At 34.3% G+C, this 24,102-nt stretch overlaps 3 protein-coding genes across 5 annotated transcripts; all 3 read left to right on the top strand.

Moving 5' to 3' along the window:
• Positions 1-3,085: 3,085 nt before the first annotated feature.
• Positions 3,086-8,431, top strand: LOC140766423 (small ribosomal subunit biogenesis GTPase RsgA 1, mitochondrial). Its single transcript, XM_073105773.1, has 5 exons — positions 3,086-3,832; positions 6,374-6,595; positions 6,857-7,045; positions 7,187-7,380; positions 8,098-8,431. The coding sequence occupies exons 1-5, from the start codon at positions 3,152-3,154 to the stop codon at positions 8,264-8,266; spliced, it is 1,455 nt and encodes a 484-aa protein (XP_072961874.1). The 5' UTR covers positions 3,086-3,151; the 3' UTR covers positions 8,267-8,431.
• A 3,779-nt stretch (positions 8,432-12,210) lies between these two features.
• Positions 12,211-13,523, top strand: LOC140767406 (transcription factor BHLH156-like). The gene is made up of 3 exons (XM_073107299.1): positions 12,211-12,636; positions 12,839-13,204; positions 13,301-13,523. Exons 1-3 carry the CDS (start codon positions 12,211-12,213, stop codon positions 13,403-13,405), a joined length of 897 nt encoding a protein of 298 aa, XP_072963400.1. The 3' UTR covers positions 13,406-13,523.
• A 1,526-nt stretch (positions 13,524-15,049) lies between these two features.
• LOC140760922 (SWI/SNF complex component SNF12 homolog) lies at positions 15,050-19,442 on the top strand. Of its 3 annotated transcripts, none has more exons than XM_073098029.1 (4): positions 15,050-15,212; positions 15,330-16,928; positions 17,015-17,226; positions 18,787-19,442. In XM_073098029.1, the coding sequence occupies exons 2-3, from the start codon at positions 15,424-15,426 to the stop codon at positions 17,085-17,087; spliced, it is 1,578 nt and encodes a 525-aa protein (XP_072954130.1). In that variant the 5' UTR covers positions 15,050-15,212; positions 15,330-15,423; the 3' UTR covers positions 17,088-17,226; positions 18,787-19,442. The 3 variants fall into 3 exon arrangements, with proteins under 3 accessions (XP_072954130.1, XP_072954138.1, XP_072954120.1); XM_073098037.1 differs by having other exon boundaries at positions 15,353-16,928; positions 18,784-19,442; XM_073098019.1 differs by having other exon boundaries at positions 15,353-16,928.
• The last annotated feature ends 4,660 nt before the right edge of the window (positions 19,443-24,102 follow it).

Genomic DNA, 24,102 nt, shown 5'->3' on the forward strand with positions numbered 1-24,102 from the left:
AAGCAATTAATCTAGTTCGATGAAGAAACAAACGACAATGATGATGTTCAGCTAGAGTTTGATAATGATTTTGATGATAATATATTGGTAGATAAAGCTCTTTTCGTAGATTGTGAAGAATATTAGAAGATGACATTTATGTTATAGTTGTGAACTTGTTATGAATCCGATAATTTTGATAATTTATTATTTTTTATGGTTTTGACATTTTTTATCATGTTATTTGTTATGTTAGTAAACTTATTACTTCAAACTTTTGGTTCTGATAATTTTAAATCATTGATTATGTAATTATGTTATTTATTGTGGACATTATGGTTGTGTACTATGATTATATTATTTAATATTTTGATTTAGTCTATTAAATTTTTTGTATATACTATATTGATTACAACTTATATATAAGTGTATAATATATATATATATATATATATATAGCTATTTTTATTTTTTATATTAAAAATACTATACCATTTTGTCATCTCTTTTGTTGTCCGTTTTCTGCTTAGATGCTAGGCGGTGAGATGACCGTTTGCCATAATTGCTTTCCAAAACATTACTCATATAATATAAAAAAAAAATTTATCTAATTATAAAACTTTCTATCATTTATATTATTTTATTATCTAAATAGAATGGATATTTTTAGTTAGAATATTATTAGATAATGTTATATTCTCAATTGCATCTCCAAGGCAATCATAAATCTTAACTACGCCTTACTCTGCAATATGTATATGTTAAATATTTTATAGATCCGGCATGGTGAAATATTCCTCCAAACGCAATTTATTTAGTTTTCAATCCTTGACATCTTAAGATAGATCTTAATCACTAATTGATGCTAAATTTTATACATAATTAGACTATCAAAAAAAAAATTATATACCCCCTTGATTATGTTCCAAATCAACTTGGGATTGGTTTAGACTTTCATTTTATTCTATTGATAATTAGATTTAAACCAACTATTTTTTTTTATATCTTTCATAAATTTTTTTTGTGACATATAAATCTCTGAATTATAAAAAATATCTCACTCCATTAGTGTTATGGTCATAATTCCTCCTTAGAAGGTAAGAATATTTTGATAAACTAAAATTTCTTTATCTTCTTCCCTCTAAAATATAAAGATAAATATATTATATAACTGCTCACTTGACTTTTACGTGATAATTTATAAATAAAAAAGTAATAGTAATAGAAATCTAAGAGAAGAGAGATATTTGAGACCTTTTTAATAAATAACTTTTTATTCTATTATATATGCATTCTAAATTTATGAGCAATTTGTATCTAAAATATTAGGAAGCATTGACAAGTGATAACAGTTGTTAAAAAGAAAGAAAAAAAAATGATAATTGATAAGAGCATAGATGATATCATGGTTTGAATCGTATAAGCTATTTAATGATCGGATTGTGTTAGTCTTTAATATTTTATTTAATTTAATATATTAATTTGTGGATGAATCCACCTACCACGACATGATTGTTTGTATATTGAATCAAAATTATTAAAAACCTATCTCTAGATTTCATGTATATTTAATAGCCTTATTAAAGATTAATATTAGAATCCCTATTTAACAAACTTAAAAAGATTTCTTTAGCTTATATATGGAGAAATTTTTTAGAAAAGGAATTATATTAAACCAACCAACTGTAATCAGAGTTGGTAGGTATTTTGCCCATGACCAAGGAGGCCATGGGTTCAACTCCAACCTCAAATAATATTATGGATAAATTATTTGGTAGTTTAGTGGTTTAGTGGTTTGGCTCAATTCGGTTGATGGCTCAGGAATGTGATTAGCTTAGAGAAACAGCTTGATAATACAACGGTTTGGAGCAAGTCTCGGCGGCGTTTGGTTCGAAGCAATTATTCGGCGACGCAAATGACTGAAACCTAAAAGCTTGGTGGGACCTAAATACATTTATATATAGGGAGAGTTGCTCTTTGTCCAGCCCAAATATAGCCTTTAGGCTTATGAATGATTTATATATATATATATATATAGTTCTACCATATAATTATGAAATAAAAGAAATTAAATTAAAACAAGTTCTTTCATCTTAAAATTTGCATACTTGAAGGTATTACCATCGAGGAAGATTATAATTATATAAAAAAGTTAAGAGAACTTTTATTTTATGCTCCGGTCTAATTCAATTTTATAAAAATTTTAGAGGATAAATTTAAAGATTGTTATATACAAATTTATAGAGAATTGAATAAAATTTTTAGTGCATTTAAAATAATATTAATTAGATTTTAAATGACAGAGATATATTAAATATATTAAATATATGTATATTTGTCATCTAAAATTCAATCAATATTATTTTAGATACATTAAAGAGCTTATCTAATTCTTTATAACTTTATTTTTTTTTATGACGAAAGTTGATAAGAGTTTTATAAAATTGAGCCAAACTAAAGCGGGTAAAGTGTAGTTAACCCAAGAATTAATTCAGATTCACTCTCTTCTCTTCTCGTATATTAACTCTTACTTTTATATAGAAAATTCTTCTGATATAATTGTTTTGGGATATAATTTAAGAATAAGTGAGCTAAGCAATGAGACAAGCTCTCTCTAATTACTAACGTGAGCATTAGCCATATAGTACTTAGAAGGCCATACCTATGGTGATTTTAAAATAACAATTTTTATATCATATATGATCAAATATTAATTAGAGACTAAATTATTAAAAATTAAGTAAACTTTTTGACGTGTATAAAATAATATTAATTAAATTTTAGATGATATTTTAAATATTACTGATAACTACAAAATAAATGAAATATATTGATGGTTACTTGTTAGGATGTTTAATCTGATAGAAATTAAAAAAGTCCGTAGGCTTCCAATGAAAAACTGCCAAGTAACCCAGTAGAAAATTAGGGGATGCCGTCCGACCGAGCGGTTAATCTCATCAAGCTGTAGCCAATCCACTATTGCCAAGTTTCCGAATGTATGAAATTCATACAATTTGGGTCACAGGGATCCGGCTCATCCACTCTCCCTTGCAGCCTTACTCAAAACTGAGCTCCTTCTCACCTTCTAATTCCACCAAACCTCCGTTAATCCCCACTTCCCCCCATTTCCTCTAAACCTCTCTTCTCGAGACTCTTAACCCTAGCGATCCCGATGCCTCCCTTCTTCTCCTCCTCCTACTCCTCCTCCTTATCCCTTCTACGCTTCCGCCCATCGCCGCCTCTCGCCGCCGCAGGAATCCTCGCGCGCCGCCTCTCCGCCACCGCCTCCTCCGCCCCTCGCAAGCCTCCCCCTGATAAGAACCTCCTCAAGGCCAAGGACTCCGTCAAAGACCGCCACCACATCCTCTCCCCTTCTCTCACAGCTGGTGCGGCCGCCGATGAGGGCCGCCGCGGTGGCGGCCTCCTCCCCAACCAAGCCATTGGCCTCGTCGCCGCCTCCCAGGCCAACTTCATGCGCGTCATCGTGGAATCCGCCGGTGGACCACCCGAAAATCCTAGCTTGTTCGGCGCTGATCAAAGGATCGGCACCGATCTCCTCTGTGTTGTTAGGGCTTTGCTTAAGAAGATAAAGAGGAGGGTTCTTGTCGGGGATAAGGTCATCGTGGGGTCGGTGGATTGGGTAGATAGGAGGGGGATGATCGAGGACGTGTTTGAGAGGAAGTCGGAGGTCGTCGACCCCCCGGTGGCGAATGTGGATCATCTTCTTGTGCTGTTCTCAATGGACCGGCCGAAGCCGGAGCCGTTCACTTTGACGCGGTTCTTGGTCGAGGCCGAGTCCACTGGGATTCCACTCACTCTCGCCCTTAACAAGGCGGAGCTTGTCGATGAAGAGGTTTGTCTACTGCCTTCAATTCGTTCTATCTTTATTGAATTAGTCAATATAATAAGGTGGTGAATTTGCTTATTTTTTACTGGGCTTATGTGGAAATCTAGTGGGCAGGATAAATGCAACCATTATTTGATTTGATTGTTATTTTCATTATTCAGTACTGAGCTGTTGCATGATAACCACTAAAGTGACTGCAGAATGTAGCGAAATGAATTATGAATTTATGATGGGAGAAATTAAGAGCAGTTGAATCATACAGATTGAAGACCATCTAGAGCAATTGATGAGTACAATTATTTGAAGAGCATTAGCTTAGCGCTAATGCAGAATGGAATTATTAGATTATGGAAAGGATTTGCGCAATGAAGTTCTAACTCGTGCAAAGCTCATTCTTATGTATTATAACTGCATTCGACCAAGAAGATCATGGTTATGTGTTGGTTTTGACTTTTGTGGTTTTATTGAGATCGGTAAATAGTTAGGGCAAGGAGATTGATGAAGATATTTGAAGGTGTCTTAGTATGATTGTCAAATTTTCATGCTTATTTTAAACCCTTCTAAGTTCTAACCTTTCCTTTTGGAGGAATGAGTGATGAAGCTGGATAAGGGTTCAGAACTTGTTATAGCCAAGTCTAGGGATGTAGGTTAAAGTTATGCAAAATGATACCTAAAATAGGTGAGAAATGCTGAGTGATTTTGCTAGAAGCCAAGGTAAGAGGGCAAGGTGAGTCTTCTGTACCCTACAATGTTTTTCCATTCTAGGTTACTGATCTCATTTTGTGAAAGACTCACTTGGGTTTCAAGTGGAACTAATCAATTAGCTGTCCAGGTAAATTCTTAGGATTTGCTTATCTATGGCCTAGTTCAAGATTACTTAGTTGGCAAGACAAACTGAAGTGTCATTTAGATCTTTACTTTAAATAAGCTGAACTTGACATTTTTGTCTAATAAGAATAAATTAACACATGGCTTGACAATTTCCTGGTTCCACCTCATTTCAGAACTAGACAAGATGATCTGAAAAGTTGAAAGTGCAGTCAGTGGTATTCTACATTTGAGCTTGTTCTCATCCTGATGTCATTTATGTTGCAGCAAAGGCAGTTTCAGTAGGAAATGATAACCACCATTTTGTTGCACTAACAAGTAACACCATCCGATTCAAGGAAAAACAAAGAAGATGTTGAGCACAGTAAGTTTTAGGTTCACTGCTAAAATGTATCTATCATGCAAGAAGAAACCATGATGTTACTACTTTGTAACAGTTCAGTTCTAACTGTATAGGAAGTAGGAAGGTTAGTTGGATTCCTGACCCATATGATTTTTCACCTATTGCTCCCTACTCCTTAGGATGCTAATCAATCTCCATATATATCCACTATATACTTTCTATTTTTTTTCCTTGTCCTTCTAGTTGTATTTATTCTGGTGATCAAAGAAATGCTCTATTAGTTTGGCATATTGTGAGCTACTGATCTTTGAATATCTCAACTGACACAATCTATGAAAGAGAAGTTACTTGATTATGATATTGCTCTCTTTTAAATGTTTTCATTAGCTAGACTGGCCTATGTTTATGATTGCTTCATAGTGCTTCTGAGACATCAAGGACTGTTGGTGTATATTCTCCTTGATCAGATGCTTAATGTCCCTATAAACTGTGTGTCACCATACTTGTTCCTACTGGAGTAGCAGTTCTAAAAGATTTGCCAATTCTTTTATTTAAAATGGAAATAATATGGTAAGACAGTTGTGCACTTTTAGATCCTTCAGTGGCATGTGCTTTTAGGTCTCCTAGCTATAAGAGCACCACAATTGCTGAGAAAGGTCTTGCATATGTAGCTGTTGAATGACTAGGGATATATCTTGCACACGCGAAGTATTTGAGGTACAATTCTAGGTGCTATGACTTGGTAAAAACTTATTGTTTGCTTTGGAGAGATTCATACTTATGTATTGTGGACTTGTGGTAGCTACCTATATCTTGGAGCCAAGGAACTATTAGTTGGAGTTTGTATGAAAAAAAGGACAGTGGCCTATAATCTTACATATCTTCTGCAAGTGAGGCTCTTAAAAGCCTTGGGTTTGAGTTATACAATGTAATTGGTTTATAAATAAGAAAAAATTCTAAATGCCTTGTACAATATCCGGCGTTCATCATTCTATTCCAGGGAGTCACCAGAGATTGCTTTTCATTTATTTTCTTCTGACAGATTATAAATTTTGAGATATTGGTATTCTACGGACTATAATGGATTTTAAATTGAATGCATATTAGTAAAATGAAAATTTACCGACCTTCCATTATACTTCAAAATGGAAAAAGGAATTTTTTTTTTTGGATGTAGGTCGACTTATCACATGATGGCATGCTAATATGGGGAGTAAAATAATGCCATAAGGCTTTTACTTTCTCAAGTGCATTTTAGGTGTCATCAGTATGACATATGAGAATATATTTTTGTTAATAATAATACAGGCTTTTTTCATGCTTCTACTTACATATTTTTGTTTTGAAGTTACATTGTCTCATATTTATGGGTGCAGACATTATCTTCTTGGAAAGAGAAGCTTCATAGCTGGGGCTATCAGCCATTGTTTTGCAGTGTTGATCAGAAATCTGGATTAGCTGCTCTCGAGGACATCTTGAAAGGTCAAACATCTGTGATTGTTGGTCCAAGTGGTGTTGGGAAGTCGAGTCTTATCAATTCCTTGAGAGGCAGTCAAAGCATTTCCGATGAGGATGAAATAAACAATCTGCTTGAGCAAGTGCGTATTATCAATATCCTCTTTTGTCCTTCTTTAATTCTTCAATAAATTTTACTTCACAAATTCTATTCTTAATTGAACATTCTGAGGAGATAAAAAAGTGCTGATTCTTAGTCAGTAACACCCTTTCTGCTTCTATTAAGGTTTTGTAATCACTCTGTGGTACTTTGTAATTTGGATTTTTACATTTACATAGCAATGTTAAAGTACTCCATCTTCGTTGTAATTCACATGATGGTTCTAATGTATGTAAACTTTCAGAACAGTAAGTGGTTTGGAGAACAACGAGTTGGCTCTGTGTCTAAAAGAAGTGGCAAAGGAAAACATACAACAAGGCATGTTTCTTTACTCCCACTATCTGATGGAGGTTTTCTTGCTGATACTCCTGGATTTAACCAGCCTAGTCTGATGAAAGTTACAAAGAGAACTCTCGCAGAAACATTTCCCGAGGTTTATTCAATTTATTGCATATGAATATGAATGAACTTCTATTTCCATATCTTATTTCATAGTTTACCTTTATTAAAATAGTTCTTAGCTTTTGTGAATATAGTTATTATAGTGGCTTATTTTCAGTCATACTTTTTTCAGATCAGACAGATGCTCAAAGCTAGTGAGCCTTTGAAATGCACATTTAATGACTGCCTACATCTTGGTGAGCGTGGATGTGTTGTGAAGGCTGATTGGGAAAGGTATCCATACTACCTACAATTCCTTGATGAGATTAAAATCAGAGAGGAGTTCCAGTTACGGACATTAGGAACAAAGAGAGAAGGTGATGTGAGGTATGTTCTGAGAATATATATATACTTTGCCAGCATGATGGTTCTTAATTTTCTCATTAGTAATTTTAGTCTACCCTATGGGTAAGGTTGATTCTCTGTAAATGGTCTTGATGATTCAATTAATTACTATATTGTATTTCATGAGAAAAGCAGCACTAACAGATGATGGTAGGGGTTTTCATGTAATCTTGTCAACTGCAGATTGGCCAAGAGGCCAAGACATGTTACCTTAATAGAATGACATCTTACTGTCTTTCTGTGTTGTAATTTCAAGTAAGTCACTAAGGAAGGCTAGTATTAGTAGCTTGATGGTTCACTAATCTAGTTTAATTTGGATTCTTCACTATAAATTTGTTCTTTTATTGGAGGAACTTATAAGTAATTGCATAACTCTATTTGTTTCAATGTCATGAAAAGGTAAAGCAGACACATTGTAATATAACATATTGCAATTATATGCACTCCAGGGGCCAATTGTTTCTATAATCTAGTTTATGTTCCAAGGACACCCTTAAGATGCACGAGGTTCATTCATTGATACTGGAACACACTAGCTTTTGCAGTAATTCCATAGTTCCTTGTACTGATGCATCCCATAGAAATTAGTGTGGTAGATTAGAAGGATCAACAGGAAAAACAACATACAAATTGTTATTTACTAAAAGGAGCAGCATGCTTATCATGGAATTTACAGATTGTTACAATCAATCTTTTCAGGTACAAGATGGGTGGAATGGGTGTCAAACAAGCAGAGCCAAGGCTTGAACTTAAAAAGCACCGAAGGGTATCACGGAAGCGGCTCAATCAGTCGTTACTCAATGATCTTGATGATCTTGATGACTTTGAGGAGGACTACTGGTCAGACGTTGAAGAACATGCGAGGTGAGAGTCTCCCACCATCGACGTTCTCACCTAAAAGCCTGAACAGGGGCAATTGAGGATCATTTGTCCACTCTGTAGATAGTTGCATTACTTTAACCCGCCCTGCTGTAAATTCATTTGTAAATCACTGGCGAAAGAGATTTGAAGGAAAATTGCTGTTGTTTAATCACTTCTACCTTTCATGGTATAAGATGAAAATTCGTTCAGGAAGTCTTGCTTATGTCTCTATGCAGTTCCAGCTTTTACTTGTCCTGCTGGTAAGCCAAAGCTTCCTGTTTCTTGACAAATTAAATAAGGTGAACTGCTCTCCAAATGAACTTAATCTGACCTTGTACTAAAGCAGGCATATTCTCTGAACTAATTTTGCTTATATACCCCCAACTATAAGCTATTCTTGTGTTTCTTTGTAAACTAATATAGTCTGGAAACTAATAATTCTTTGTAAACTAATATAAACTAATATAGTGTGTAAACTAATAAGTACACGATGTGATATAACATTGAAATGTTAATTTGGTAAATGATTAGAATAGCTTTATAATGAATAAAGGAGGATATGAGAGAGTAATTAAAATAATAGTTAACTAAAGTAATGTCTTTTTAGAATAGACTAAAAAAGGACAGTACAAAAATATTAAATAAGGAAAGAGAGGAGGGAGAAGTAGATATTATTATAGTAGTACTGAGAGTAGTTATTAATACAAGGAGACTTATATCAGATAAAGATGGCTGTACTTGTTTTGATTCCCCCTACTACTTCTTGAAAATTATATTATCTGTCATGATAAAAAAAAAAATCCCCTAGAATAGTGCAGTACTAATGTGAACTATGAGAGAGACAGAAGAGAGAAAGTCCAGAATAATCTTATGTCAACATAGCTCAACATTAAAAAAAAAAAGAAAAAAAAACCCAAAGAAATATATGAAAACAGTAGACTCTTAGCACAAGTGTTAAAAGTTGGGCTATGAGCTAATTTCAACCAGACAATTCTCTCAAGTCTCCCTTTCAGTGGAGCATTTCTAACTGAAGCTGACATAATTTCTTTTGACATGCCAATTTGGATATCGAAACATTTCGCTCTCACAATCAGGATTTAGGAGAAAATTGAGACCATGGCTTTCCATATGATTAGTACATCCAGTAGATAAATTTTGATACGGAGAGCCCCTTCACACAAGAGGAATCAAACCATTACCATTTTATCTCTCATTAGATGCAGAATTCAGCTAACACCAACGTACGTGGATCTTACATTCATGCAAGCATAATAATTCATACTCGTTCTTGGATCCCTTCTTCTTTGAACCCACAAAAGAATTCACCATTTCAGGGCATGGCGATCGAGGAAAGGCCAACTGGGTACTGTGATCAAGGCTGTGAGGATCACTCCGGCAGCGTAAGATTAGAAGCATCATCTCGAAGGAGCCCTTCGTGTAACCTATCGCAAAAGCGGCAATGGCGGAGACGATGAGAAGGATCCGCTTCAGGATCTCCTGCCACGCTTCTGCAATTGCCAATCGATCCAGGATTCAGGATTCAGGATTCAGGTAGAAAATAAGATCGAAAACCCCGTAAAAATTACCAACTTTGGCCTGAAAGACCGTAGAAGAGGCTTAGATCCGAGCTTCCGCAGGCGAAAGAGATCCTCTATACTGGTGATCAAAATAAGGGTAAATTACAACTACCTAAAATGCCACTCTCATGGAAACTCCTTCATCCAAATTTAATAATATATATATTGTCTTTATTATCATTGACACTGTATCTATTATTCAATTTATATTTTGCTGTTATTGTTTCAAGAACATTTAGAATTAATTTTAACTTTATAGAAACTAACAGAAATTGTTTTTACCTTAGTTTAGAAAATGATATTAAGGCCCTTTTATACCTATAATTAGATACCTCATTTATATGATATCTATCTATTAAGGAAACACGCTGCTCGACCAGCCTAGTACTAAAGATAGTAAAAAGTTTGAGTGCTCAAGAAAGGGTTATGCATGGAGCTATGGAGCCAAATGTAGTCTACTGTTTAGACTAGGAGAAGCCGCTAGACAATAATTTGGTGCGCTAGGTCGATACTTCACGAAGAGGGAACAATTTGGGAGGCAACGGTATCTTACTTCTTAAGCACCCAAGCAGGTTCTGTGTCGCTAAGTGCATTTATTTGAAACATTGCCCCAATGCCTTAACAGGTGAAGCTCTAGGCCTACTGGAGGACCTAAAGACAGTGGCAGTATAGTTAGGGCAACAAACGGGTGGGCAAACTATGTTAACTGGCCTATTGATTCGATAGTGCTGGAACGTAAAAAATGAATTTCAAATAACCCTAAGATTAGGGTCTGCTTCACGAGTCGTGCTAATAACAGTGTGGCCCATAGTTTAGCCAGTCTAGCCTGTAGGACTTTAGTTTGGACTGACTCACCAGCGGAATTAGATTGCATCAAGGACTTGAAATGAATACTAAAAGTCTACGGACACTTCTAGAAAAATTCACCTTATTTATATGATATCTATCTATTAAGGAAACTAACGTTAATGTATTTTTTAGGCATTATAAGGCTGAGTGATAAATATTCGTGTATCATAGAATAGGAATGATAATGAAAAAAGAGTTCATTAGAGGGTCATTATGGAAACGGGTGATAGTCCGAGGGATAGAAGGAGAATTATTCCTAAAAGAATATTTTATTGACAAGTGTTTCAAATGTTTTGGAATTGGATAGATATCTTAAATCTGTAAGCAAGTTATCCAGCAAATATATCCATAAAAATATTTCTCTCATTCCATACCTGTGCACGGCACGTGTCATCTCTTTGTTTTCACGTGCCCAAAACGGGCAAGCACGTGACAACCAAACTATAAGTTTTAATATCTTAATCCTTTTTATAACCATATCATTATCGCATGCTTAACTGCTTATATTCCATTACGATTCTTTTCACATTGTAATTAAACAAATGTAACTTAAAACATAGATTATGACCACAATTTGATCATAAATATATCATATTATTATCAAGAGTTAATTATATCTACATCTCATGAAATAATAATAATAATAATTCAATAATCATTAGCAAATAATTAAGTGGTTGATTGGAGTTAATTTGTCTTTGGGTCAAACTAACACCAATTTAATAACAATGATTGATAGGATTAGACGCAAATTTAGGGTCTCAATCTAAGGAGTGATAGCTACAAAATTTTCCCAGAAAGATTGATTGCTTTGCATTCATCTACTTATATATTATATTCTCATGATGTTGATTAGTTTTGTTATTATAATTAAAAATAGAGTAACAAAATGTGTGTTATTTAACTACAGTGCTTCTTTCATTATCACCTGAACTCATTTATTATATTCATATAGAACTTAGATTTCTCAACTAAGAAAAAAGAAGTAACTATAAGAACTTTATGAATTAATTTTTAAGGCTAAATATAATTAAACAAGAATATTTTCTCTATTACATGATCCATAACCCATAAGATTTTATGATGGTGAAGAGAACTAAATAAATTGGTTAGTCAAGTAATGTATGTAAATCCAGCAATAGAATCTCCTTTCAGCAATTCAATTGAAAAGAAAAAGGGATTAAGTATAATAATTATCCTTCAAATTATGTTGGATTTCCAAATGATCATCAAATTGGGCATTTAAAGACTATCTGATTGTATATTTTGGTTAGTTTTTTTTATCATCAAAGCACATAGTTTATCTTGCATGTTTGACTAAGAGAAGAAGAGTTATCTGGTGTAGTTCAGTTTAACATTTGTTCTCTTCTTGAGATTGCTTTTAAAGAAAAGAAACTAATAACCATGACTTCATCATGTAACCCTATATTAATACACTGATTCCATTCACACCAAGAAGAATTGACCTTATCTTTCCTATATAAGATCTAATGCATTCTTTATCAACTAACCAAATACTCAGAAAATGGATAGCCAGCACCCTTCATTGCAAGCACACCTCCTGAGCTCAATCTCTAATGAGTTGGAGAACAATTGTGGTGATTTTGATCAGATTATTGCAGACTATGGTCATGACTTTGACGATCTCATGCTCTTCGGATGCGAGTTTGTCGATGGCGATACGCGTTTGATGAGCAAAGAGGCTCAATGTGAAGGCATTGATGTTGTTTCTGGTTCTCCTGACCTTAGCTTGTGGTTAGATGATAGTGTCTTGTTAAGTGAAGGCCTGGAGAGTTTTAATGAAGGAAATCGTGACGATGGAGATTCCTCGACGGCGATGAAAAGGACAAGGAAAGATCGTTCGAAGACGATAGTCGCTGAGAGGAAGAGAAGGTTTAGAATGAAGGAGAAGCTCTATGAGTTGAGGTCCTTAGTTCCAAACATAACTAAGGTCTATCTCTATCCATTTTAAGTCATATATATATGAGTGTAGTTCTTGAATATTTCATACTTTCTGAGCATATATAATTCTCCTTCTATATTAATAGGAATGCAGTAAAGTTATGGATTGCAATTTAGAGCATGCAATACAAAAGCAAGTCTTAATTTCTATGTAGACTTGTCAGCTAATAGCTGTTTACAATGCCATGCAGATGGATAAGGCCTCTATCATTGCAGATGCTGTTGTGTATGTGAAAGACTTGCAGTCTGAAGCTAAGAAGTTAGAAGAAGAAATACTCATGCTTGAGTCTTCATTCACTAGAGATGATCAAATGGTTAATGCTCCTAAGGTGACACAGGCTGAAGAAATCAGTGCTGTTCCACATGCTGCAAAGATATTGCAGGTGAATGCAATCGAAGTCGGTGATCGAAGGTTCTTCCTGACGGTCGAATGCGAGAAGAGAGATGGAATTGCAGCATCTCTGTATCTTGCTATCGAATCGCTTTTCTGCTTCTATGTCGAGTGGTCCAATTCTTCGATCACCGCAGACCGACTCGTGCTGACACTGACCTTGAATGTAAATTCTGTTCATCCTCCCTTGATTTTTTCTTCATGGCATTTTTTGCATACACTTTGAAATACTCTGATTGATTGCTTCCTATATGACATGCAGGTTGGAGAATTCCACCAAGAAATGGATGCCTCTCTGATGAAGTTATGGGTAATGGGTGCTCTACTTAAGGAGGGATTTCAGATTGCACAGCAGGCGATTTCATAAATTCTATCATGTTTCTCCTCACCATTTCATCAGAGAAAATTGTAATCAAGAGTTTAACTGCAAATAAAAAGAGTTCAAATCAATGATCAAATAACACACCTCATATTGCTGCTCATCAGCTAGCCTCTCAAAAGATTCAAATGGACATAGATGTGAGTACAAGTGTACTGCATTGTTTACGTAATTGGATATCATAATGATATATTTTGAAGATCAGATCAAATTAATAAATTTAAAATGGCAAGAAGGAATGTCAAACCAAGCTTGCCCAATTTGTTATCAACAAGTGTTTATAAAAAACTAATCTTATCTATTGAATAATTTAAGTCCACTGCCTCTGCTAATTTAATATAAATTCATAAGGCTGTCATATTCTAAATCAAGCCTCAAATAGTCTTTTTAAGAACACTTCCAGGATGTTCATTTAATAAAGAACAATTTCTTTTTTCAAATCATGTAATTATTTTCTTATCAATTTTTAGATATTTTGTTCTTATGAATCCTCCAAGGCTGTGTTTCATGTTGTATTTATTTTGTATCCTGGAGGTTGATATCTTAATTCTCCATTATATTATATTGTGGTAAAAGGCTTTTAGCTCTATTTACTCTCTTAATTTATGTATCATATCATCTTCATTGAATAAACTCTTTAGACATTAAGTATAGAGACCGGTCCGAGTACCGAAAAACTAACACCGATATCATTTTAGTAATGCGTACAAAGACTGATCCGAGATTTTTTAAAGTACAGGTGAATAAAATAATTTTGAACATTAATATATAGCTAAATGATTCAATATGAACTATTAATTTCTCTCTCCTAGTCGAACGGTTGAGATTAAATGATACCAAATAAAATTAACTGAAAGTATCAATCACTTTTCTAAATTATAAGAGTAAATTAGTCATATTTTATTTCTTTTTATAAAAAATAAAAATAATAATAAATTGGCAGAAGTTGACACTCCTATTACTACGGAAACAGTTATAAGAATAATCATAAAAAAGTATATGTAAAATGTCTTATATACCCTTTAATTTATGGAAGGATGAAAATTATTTTCAATAACTAATTGATTAGTATGGAATAATTGCTCTAATATATAATAATAAAATAAATTTAACCTATTATCTTTTCTCATGCAAATCTTAATGTGCAGGCAACTGTTAAAAAAAAGGTATTAAAACTTAAAAATTTCTTCCAAATTTAATCATTAAGTTTTGTTTTGTTTTTAAAGCATATCATAGAATTATATACCCTTAACTAAGGTAAATGTATGAAAAATTAAATAAGCATATTGTTATATTCTTATATATAAATTATTAACATTTTAATATTAATGAAAAAAAAAGTTTTATAGAATATAGATACAGAAATTATATGTTTAGAGAGGTATACAAGAGATGTTTGAGGGCTATAAATGCAAAAAGACCCACAAATTTTTTTAAAAAATTTATGAAAAAGACCCCTAAAATTATGATACTGGTTATTAGTGTTTAGGGAGCTAGTTGGTTCGGTTGGGCACATTACAAAGTCCGACCCGGTAAGCCATCATCCTATTGGATCATCTTGTTACCGGATCCGAGAATCTCAAATTAACGGGTCCGATATTAAACCCGATACTCTCTCCAAAAAAGCGAAGAGGTCGGAAGCAGTGAGAGTGAAACCCAAAGCGCGAAGAGACCTCTTCTCCCGTAGAAGAGACTTGAGATCTCTTCCTTTCTGCAGCAAAATCTCATCTTTTAATGACTAAATCCTTCCAAATCCACTAAATCTTCGCAGATCCATGCTCCTCTTCCTCGAAAGGTGCGATCTTTCGTCTTAATTCTCGTTATTTTCTTGTCCTTTTCCTTTTCCGAACTGTTAGGGTTTCTTCCTTCTTGTCAAAATTATTTTTTGATGGATTTTTGTGCATTTTTGAAGCGTAATTGGCCTTGTTTTGGCAGCTGAGAACCGATCGCAGTATCTACAACGATCTAGGGTTTTGAATTAGGGTTTAGTCCTTTGTTGGAATCCAATGGCTTCAGGAAATAGCAACCAGCCTAGGACCATGGGTGGTCCTTCTCCTCTCGGAAACCCCGGAATGGCATCGCCGGCATCGGCTAACCAGCCGCAGCATCTCCGGCCGGCGTCGCTGTCGCAGACCCCTGGTGCTTCCCCTTTCCATGGCCTCTTCCAGTCGCCGCCTCAATCCCAGAACCATATCCACTCCCCCTTCCAAATCCAGATGGGCTCCGGGTCCCAGAACCCAATGGCCGGAGGAATTGGCACTTCGTCGCCCTCTTTCGGTACTCCCGGCATGTCAGGTGGAATCAAAAGACCCCCACAGAAACCCCCTGCCCGGCCTCCTGCACCAGTGCCGTCTATCGCTGCGCCTAGCTTTAGGACGGCAGACCTCACCCCAGCCGCACGGAGGAAGAAGCGAAAGCTCCCGGAGAAGCAGCTGCCAGACCGTGTCGCAGCTCTCTTGCCTGAGTCAGCTCTTTATACCCAATTGCTCGAGTTCGAGGCCCGGGTGGATGCAGCTCTTGCGAGGAAGAAGATAGACATACAAGAATCATTAAAGAACCCACCTTCCATGCAGAGGACCCTAAGGATTTATGTCTTCAATACATTTGCTAACCAGACACGCACAATTCCAGAGCAGAAGAATGCGGAGCCCCCATCTTGGTCGCTGAAAATTATTGGGAGGATATTGGAGGAAGGAGCCGACCTGGACCCTGCTGCTGGGATGCCAAAGCCTAATCCTATATATCCTAAGTTTTCTTCCTTCTTTAAAAGGGTTACCATTGCACTGGACCCGGGTTTGTACCCAGAGAACCCAACAATCATTTGGGAGAATGCACGCTCACCAGCACCTCATGAGGGATTTGAGGTCAAGCGCAAGGGGGATAAGGAGTTCACTGCTAATATACGGCTTGAGATGAACTACAACCCTGAGAAGTTCAAAATGTCACCGGCATTGGTGGATGTCTTGGGCATTGAGGTTGATACACGTGCCAGGATTATAGCTGGGATATGGCAGTATGTTAAGGCAAAGAAATTGCAGAATCCAAGTGACCCGTCCTATTTTACTTGTGACCCTCCATTGAGGAAGGTTTTTGGAGAGGATAAGATGAGATTCGCGATGGTATCACAGAAGATCTCACAGCACTTGTTGCCTCCACAACCCATACATTTAGAGCACAAGGTTAGGCTCTCGGGAAATGGTGCAGTTGGCAATGCTTGTTATGATGTACTAGTTGATGTTCCTTTTCCCTTACAAAAGGAGATGGCAACCTTCCTCGCCAATACGGAGAAGCACAAAGATATTGAGGCTTGTGATGAAGTGATTTGTGCTTCTATCAAGAAGATTCATGAGCACCGTAGAAGGAGGGCATTCTTTCTTGGGTTCAGTCAGTCTCCTGTGGAGTTCATTAATGCCTTAATAGCTTCTCAGAGTAGGGATTTGAAGCTTGTTGCTGGGGAAGCAAGCCGTAATGCTGAAAAGGAACGCCGTGCTGACTTCTATAGCCAACCATGGTAGAGACCTATTTCATTGTTTTTTGTTAGCATCATATGCTATTGTGATTTGTTAATGAAACATCTTCCTTGTGGTGATACAACAGGGTTGAGGATGCTGTCATACGTTACTTGAACCGCAAACCGGCTGGTGGTAGTGATGCTCCTAATGGCATGTGAGGACAAGATTGATGTATTGCTCTTATCAACACAGAAACTTGCTTCTACATTTAGCAATTAGATGGTGATGGGGAATTATTTAAAATTTTCTGTATGGCATATTCTTTGCATCAATGCAAAGTTCAAACCATTAGATAAGGTGAGTTACTTGCCACACAATCTTGTGACCTATTTATTGCTTTAATTCTTTACATCAGTAGGCTTGTTTATCCTGCTATTCTCATCCTTGAATAGAAACTACTGCAAACATCAAATGAAAATGACCTTATCATGGTGGAAAATTTTGCATTTATCAGAAGCCATGTAATACAAATTTTCCTGTTAAACATGCAAAAAAAAAGGCCTTAAAAAAATTTAATTTCAAGTATTCATAAATCATTTTGTATCTGAGATTAACTTGAATTTGTGTAGAATGGCATTATATAGCTGACATGAAATTTTGTATTAAGAATTTTCTTAATTATTCTACCTTCTAAGGCCTTTTCACTGGGTTTTTGGGCTCGTGAAGCTATGCAATTGATCACAGGATTTTCTTTATGTGGCTGTCATTCCTTTTCTACTTGTACAGGATGATTTAGTAAATGATAGCTTATTTGTTATAGTAATAGAGGTGCTAGGTCCTTATAGGGAGTTATTTCTTTCTTAGCCAAGGTTTGGCAATCAGATTTGGATATATTGGGTTAGTTTATGGGTATTTATAGCACAGAAGGTGTCTGACAGAGTTTGAATTCTTCCAAATAGCTGAGCAGCATATGAATTGTGGCACTTTTTATGCAATATATAAGGTCAGTGTCAGATTAGGTTCACAGGGAAGGAGTGCAAGGCCTACTAGATATTCTGTTAGGGCCAGAATCATTTTTGATAAGTAGACTCTCAGTTCAGCTTTGTTTAAGTTGCATTCTCAAAATCTTGGCACATTGTGTCAACTCAGTAACTCAGTAGAACTTTTCACAGCAATAGATTTTTTGGTAGTTCCTTTCTATTTTGCCGGGGGGGGGGAGTTTTTTTAAAATTTTGTTGTCAAGTTCCTTTGGGTCTTAGATTGCATTTTTTAAATCTCCATCTCTGTTCCCTTCCTAGTAGTTCTTCACTCCTCTTATTCTCACCACTTTGTTAGTTCTTTTCTCTGAAATGATTGGCCCTGTTTGTGTGGCAGACTTAGTTGTTATGAAGTTTATGCTCATTGGTTCATTAAGAGATATGCAGACGATATTTTAGAATCATTCAGTTTTTTGTCATATTTTGATCTCTCGGTGGTTTCATCATAATTTAATATAAGAAACCTGATGCAAAGGGAGAATTTAAAAAGAAAAAATGTAAGTACTTTTACTAGTTAAGGAGCTCTGGATTCCAAAAGCTGATCCTTGTCTTTTGAAAAGGGAAACAGACAAATGCTTTTGGTAGAAATTCCTGATGGCTGTCCTCGGCATAAAACTAAGTATATTATGAATCCATCTGATAAAGGTCCTTTATTGGACAGCAGTGGAGTCATTTCAAAATTCCTTTTTTCTGGTATAATAAATTATTGCCTTATTTTTATATATTAGTTCATTCAACTTGGAGAAATGTTTTGACAATTGATAGCATGAAGATATGTCAGTCCCTATCCCTCTTATTCATCACTTTCTTTTTTAGAAGTACTTCCGATTTGTTACCCCCTTTTTTATTTTAATTTTTTTCCATTCTTCCTGTTTAGCAGGTGTTACTGATTTAGTCTGTTCTTCTTGGGGATGCAGCTCAATATGTCTTATGCTTGAAGCTGCTTGACCAGGATGATCAGCTGACAATAGTGTAATGGCCAACAGTAATTTCTTTAGGCTGGAATTGTTGGGTAGTTCTATGCATATATTTGGCATCAAAACCAAATATGGTTTTTGTAATAGCTTTCATTAGCTTCAGTTCTAACTAGGAATTCCATACTTTTGTTTAAATGCAAACTTAGGAAGCAAATTGTTGGCTGCTGACTCCATTTCTTCCAGTAGTCATCACCATCTTCCATGAACTTCACTTCGCATACTTCTGCAATAATTGAGAATAAGCTCCTCCCACATGCTGCTTAGAGGCCCAATATCTCTACCACTCTACTGCTAGAGCAGTCAACATATGGATGTATGAGTGTTTCATATATAGTTTTCATGTCTAGTGTTTGCATCATATGCTAATCTCACAAGTTCTGGTAATATCATTCTACTGCAGGTGATAATTCTCAAAAGTCTGGCTGTATCTTGTTTTTCTTTTGTTTTTAATTTTATTTTTATTTTAGGTGGATTTGATTTAAGTTGTATGCTATGAATGTTGTTCATCAGTTTGTGTTGGCTATATTACAAAGAACCTCATCCAATGTATCTTTTAATCTGTTTGTGTTGGCCTTTAATCACCATTTATTTCATGCTTAGCTGTTACACTTAAATGTAGTCACTATGTATCACTCTTGCTTAGCTAAGAACAGTTCTCATAGAATTTTTTCCAGCACAAGAAGTTTACAGTTTGATCTAGACTTTTCTGAAAGTATGACGAGAGAGTTTTGATGGTTGAAAGTAGTTGAATTGTTATTTCTTTGACAAGACAATTATCATTTGTTACAAATCATTTACTTCCTATGTGTTTTGATGAGTGGTTTCAAACCTTGCTTTTCCTTCCTGCATGTTGCAACTTGTAAGCACATTTATGAAGAACTTATTCACATCCACTTAGTGATCATTTTTAAACTAAAGATAAGGTTTATATCTTTCAATTATTCTTTAATCCTTATCTAGCTATCTAGAACTGTACTTAATGCTTGGTGCCAAAATGATCTTATTAGTGGCACATTCTCAGATCTCATCTAGTCATTTTCTTATTAAGTCATAATTTTCTTTGAAATATATATTTTCTATTGAGTCAAAGCATGCTGATTTCTGTGCAGATTGTCAACTTATTCTTGCAAAAATCTTTTTAAGTACAGGTTCAAATGTTATGCTATCAAATTCCATTATGCTTTTTGATCTATAATATATGGATAAGGTGAAAGAGTTAGTGCCAGTGTGATATTATTGATTGTTATTCTCTCCTAACCTGTACAAAAGCATCAGAATAAATGCTCGAATGAAAGTTTTTCTCTTGCCACTTGGAAGATTCGTCCAGTTGGTGAGATTATTGATATTTTTATGTGCAAATTAGGTACACGTTTAAATTTATGCACATCTTAATGCTTGATTTGGCACCAAATAATTATTATCTTTGGTAAGGAAATAATGTTGATTATTTTTCATATCACTTATTATATTGCCCTTATGAGATGTATTAGTTCTAATCTATATAAAATATCTATTAAATATCGTACTTGAAAAAGATTAAAAAGGTTGTTTTGTAAGTGAATATTATTTTCTTATAACATATTCTTTACATTCATGTTATTATAACAATATTTATTGATTAATAGTAAGATATTCTACTTATTATTTTATAAGATTAGAGTTAATTATTTTGAATAGTGTAGACGAGTAAATTGATAACTTTCTTATCCTTATTCATATTTTCTTATAAATAAGTGTTTGTTTGCAAAATGTATCTAAAGAAGCCGAATTTTTATTAACGCAATCGATAATTACTTTACTGAGACTGGTCCAAATTATGTTTAATTTGATCCATTAGGTAGGAATAGATTTGATAATTTGATCCAAATGAAAAGATTCATGGGAGATGATTGTTAAAATTGTGATCCAAAGCTTGCAATTTGCCAAGAATTACTTTGGAATTCCAATTACTAGTTTTGATCTTTATTTCCTGCCCAAGTGATAGAACACTGAATAAATAAAAGTGCTACTTTTACTACCTTGTCTCTCTTTTTTCTTCTTTTAATTATTAAAATGAGCTAATTACACTTAATTAACCAGCTAATTACGCTTGTTGGTAGGGAATCTCATCAGAAGCATCCAAAATGCAAAATGCTAAGTGGGCCCCTGAAATTACATGATTGCCCTTTTTGAAAATTAAAAACCTCTCTCTATACAAGGGAGTAATCTTTACATCAATAAAAGTTCTCAAGAACTAATTTTCATGTAAATGTACTACAAATTTCTCTTCTTATATTCTTAATTTTATTATTCGAGATCTCAAAGTGACAAAGATCCTATTCTCTTGATATAAAGTCATTTAGGCATCACTAACATATTAAGTTGTTTAATCTAAGCTTTTAAGTCGATGCATTGCCGAGTTACTTCTCCAAACCAAGCTAAGCCGCTAATAACTTAACGATCTATCCATAATAAATTTGTTTAAAGTTAATGTCAGCTCTCATGATCTCATAAATCACAAGAAGAAGCTACCTGACACTTCAAAACTGGGTGGCTACACACTGAGTTTCCACTCTCTCACACACATCACAACTTGGCTATGAGACAGAGAAGACAATTCAATGCCAGTATGCCAAGTTTTTCTTCTCTTGCTCTTAAGTTTTACATGTGGTATAATTTCCAGAGAGAGACACAGAGAGAAAGAGAGATATATATTTTGATCTTATCTGCCTACCCATTTGGACAATTCATATGAGACAAAATGCTACTTTTTTTTCCATTTCAGACTTCAATGTAAGCAAAATTAGAATATAAAGGTTTCACAATTCAAACCAGTTGGGTTATTAGGTCAAGAGTTCAATTACATCTTTTTAACCCCTACAACCCAATGATGTAGACCTTGGCTACCAACTGGAACCTTCACTGTCTCATCTGTAGGAATTGAAAACATTTTCAGTGTTAATAAAAATGAAATTATTTAGAATATTTTTTTTTTAAAAAAAATGTTGGACTTTACCGAGTATTGGAGCTATAAGAAATTATCGCAGTTTGGTTGACCGGTGAGTAAAATATCCTATGCGGCATGAGCAATGTATATTAAATGAGAATACTGTGAGTATTAGTAGAGATAAAAGTGTCAATTAAGCTATGTTGTCGGTTGCAAACTTACCACCATTGCATTTTTCAGATGATAAATGCCACTCCTAATCAATCCTCATCATCTTTGTTCTTCAAAAGACCAAGAAGAAAAAGAAGCATCACACCTAGATAATTTGAAGAACAAGTTCTTATGTGGCCTTTGTAGTGCACTTGCTTTGAATCCTAATGTGATAAGTACCTAATTTTATGAACTAATTTGTGGTTCTAATTGGAATGCCTATATTAATTAGCATGTGGTGCAAAATGTCTCCATCTCAACCATAAATTTTATAGTTACATTAAATTAACCTCACTAGCAAGCAAATTTAGTCCACCTCAAAGAAGATCTCTCTCTCGGATTCCGGGGATCTATTAGAAACTCACTATAATTCCGCGCAATTAGGATCTGAATTGTCGAATAAAAACTTAACGTATTAGATTAGAAATAATATAATTAAAGTAATTGACTAACACAATCTTTCTTTCCTAATTTCTTTACCAAATCCTATCAATTTATTTTAATCTAGATCATGATTTGTGGTATCATGAGTAGTGTGCTTGAAGGAAAATGTGCATATTGAATCATGCATAATAGGGGGAACCCTGAATAGATTTGTCTGATGTGATTAATTACGTCAACTTTTTAAATTTAAGTCTATGAAAGCTGCTTGCTGATTTAGTTAGATGGTGGTTCTTATCCAACATAAAATTGTCTTCTAAAATGTGAATACTTTAAAAGATATATACTAGTCATCCACTTAGGAACAAATATGAGACTATTATATATATATGATGTCTATATTTGAAAGATTAATTGTTAGGATTTCTTCTTTGGATGGAAGTGTGAAGTTAAAAACCTTTACTCAAGCTTGAAACTGTAATCCTAATCTTTGGGGATATTTCTTTTTATCTTTTGATGGTAGGTGAAAAAAAATGTGTGATAATTTTTTGGCTTATGAATGTCATGATGTCATGCATTAATTATTAAAAAGTTATATTTAGGGACATATTTAAGAGGTGTCATATATTTCTTTCTAGAAGTACAATAATCTTGTCAACCTATCCAACTTCTTTATCCATGCCTATTAGTAATAGTATAGTATTAGTGGATATAGAAATGATTAGTGATATAACTCTAATGCTTATCTAATATCTTTCTGAGCAATCTCTCTTTCTATATATATATATATAGAGAGAGAGAGAGAGAGCAAGCATCTCACTAGTCTTGAATTGATCATTAAAAGTTATGTCCTTCTTACTTTTAATGTAGAAAAGGAATAAAGAAATCAAGCAAATTAAGAGAAGCCATATAAAGTGATTATTTCATAATTTGCACATGAATTTGGCATAAAGTTTAAGTAGAGTCTATGCATTAATAATAATAAATTAATAATAGAATAAAAAGAGCTAAATAATTATTTTAATATTATTTATTCACTTGTTTAAATTTATAAAAACTATATAAATGAAAACTGTCTTTAGTAGTACTATTATAATTAAAAAAATTTTAAAATATGAGTTTAGTACTATATTGACTGAAATAGACAATATTGCTACGATATATAGTTACCAAATTCTATTTGAACTTTGGGGCCAAAGAGTACTCATTTTCATGAATAAAAAATGTTATGTAAATCAATTTATGACCGGAAATCCAAACGTGACTAATAGGATTAATGGGTATAGTTTTTTTTTTTTGAAAAAAAAAATCATATCCTTCTCATCCAAGAATGGCTATTTTTCTTTCGAGAACTGAGACTTAATTTAAAGGTGAGCGGCGAGACCTAGGGTTTAATTTTTTTTGTAGATGTATCTATATTTGAGATGTTTATTATTAGGTCCTCTAGCATCTTTGGATGCTTCCTTTCAAAAAAAACTTAATTATAAATGATATATTAAAAAAAAATTCCTTTCTTCAAACTTGAAATTATGGTCCTAATATATGAAGATAGTAGGTAGGTGACATGTGTGATAGACTTTTTCTTTTCAGGCTTATGAATGTCATGCATTATCAGAAAAGCATCTATCATGCATTTATTCTGTCAATTATCTACTTTGATATCGTGCTGGTTTCTGATAGGATCTCCAAACTTATCTCATAG

This window comes from Typha angustifolia, chromosome 1, assembly GCF_048772165.1.
Source record: "Typha angustifolia cultivar Huaian chromosome 1, ASM4877216v1, whole genome shotgun sequence".
NCBI lineage: Eukaryota > Viridiplantae > Streptophyta > Magnoliopsida > Poales > Typhaceae > Typha > Typha angustifolia.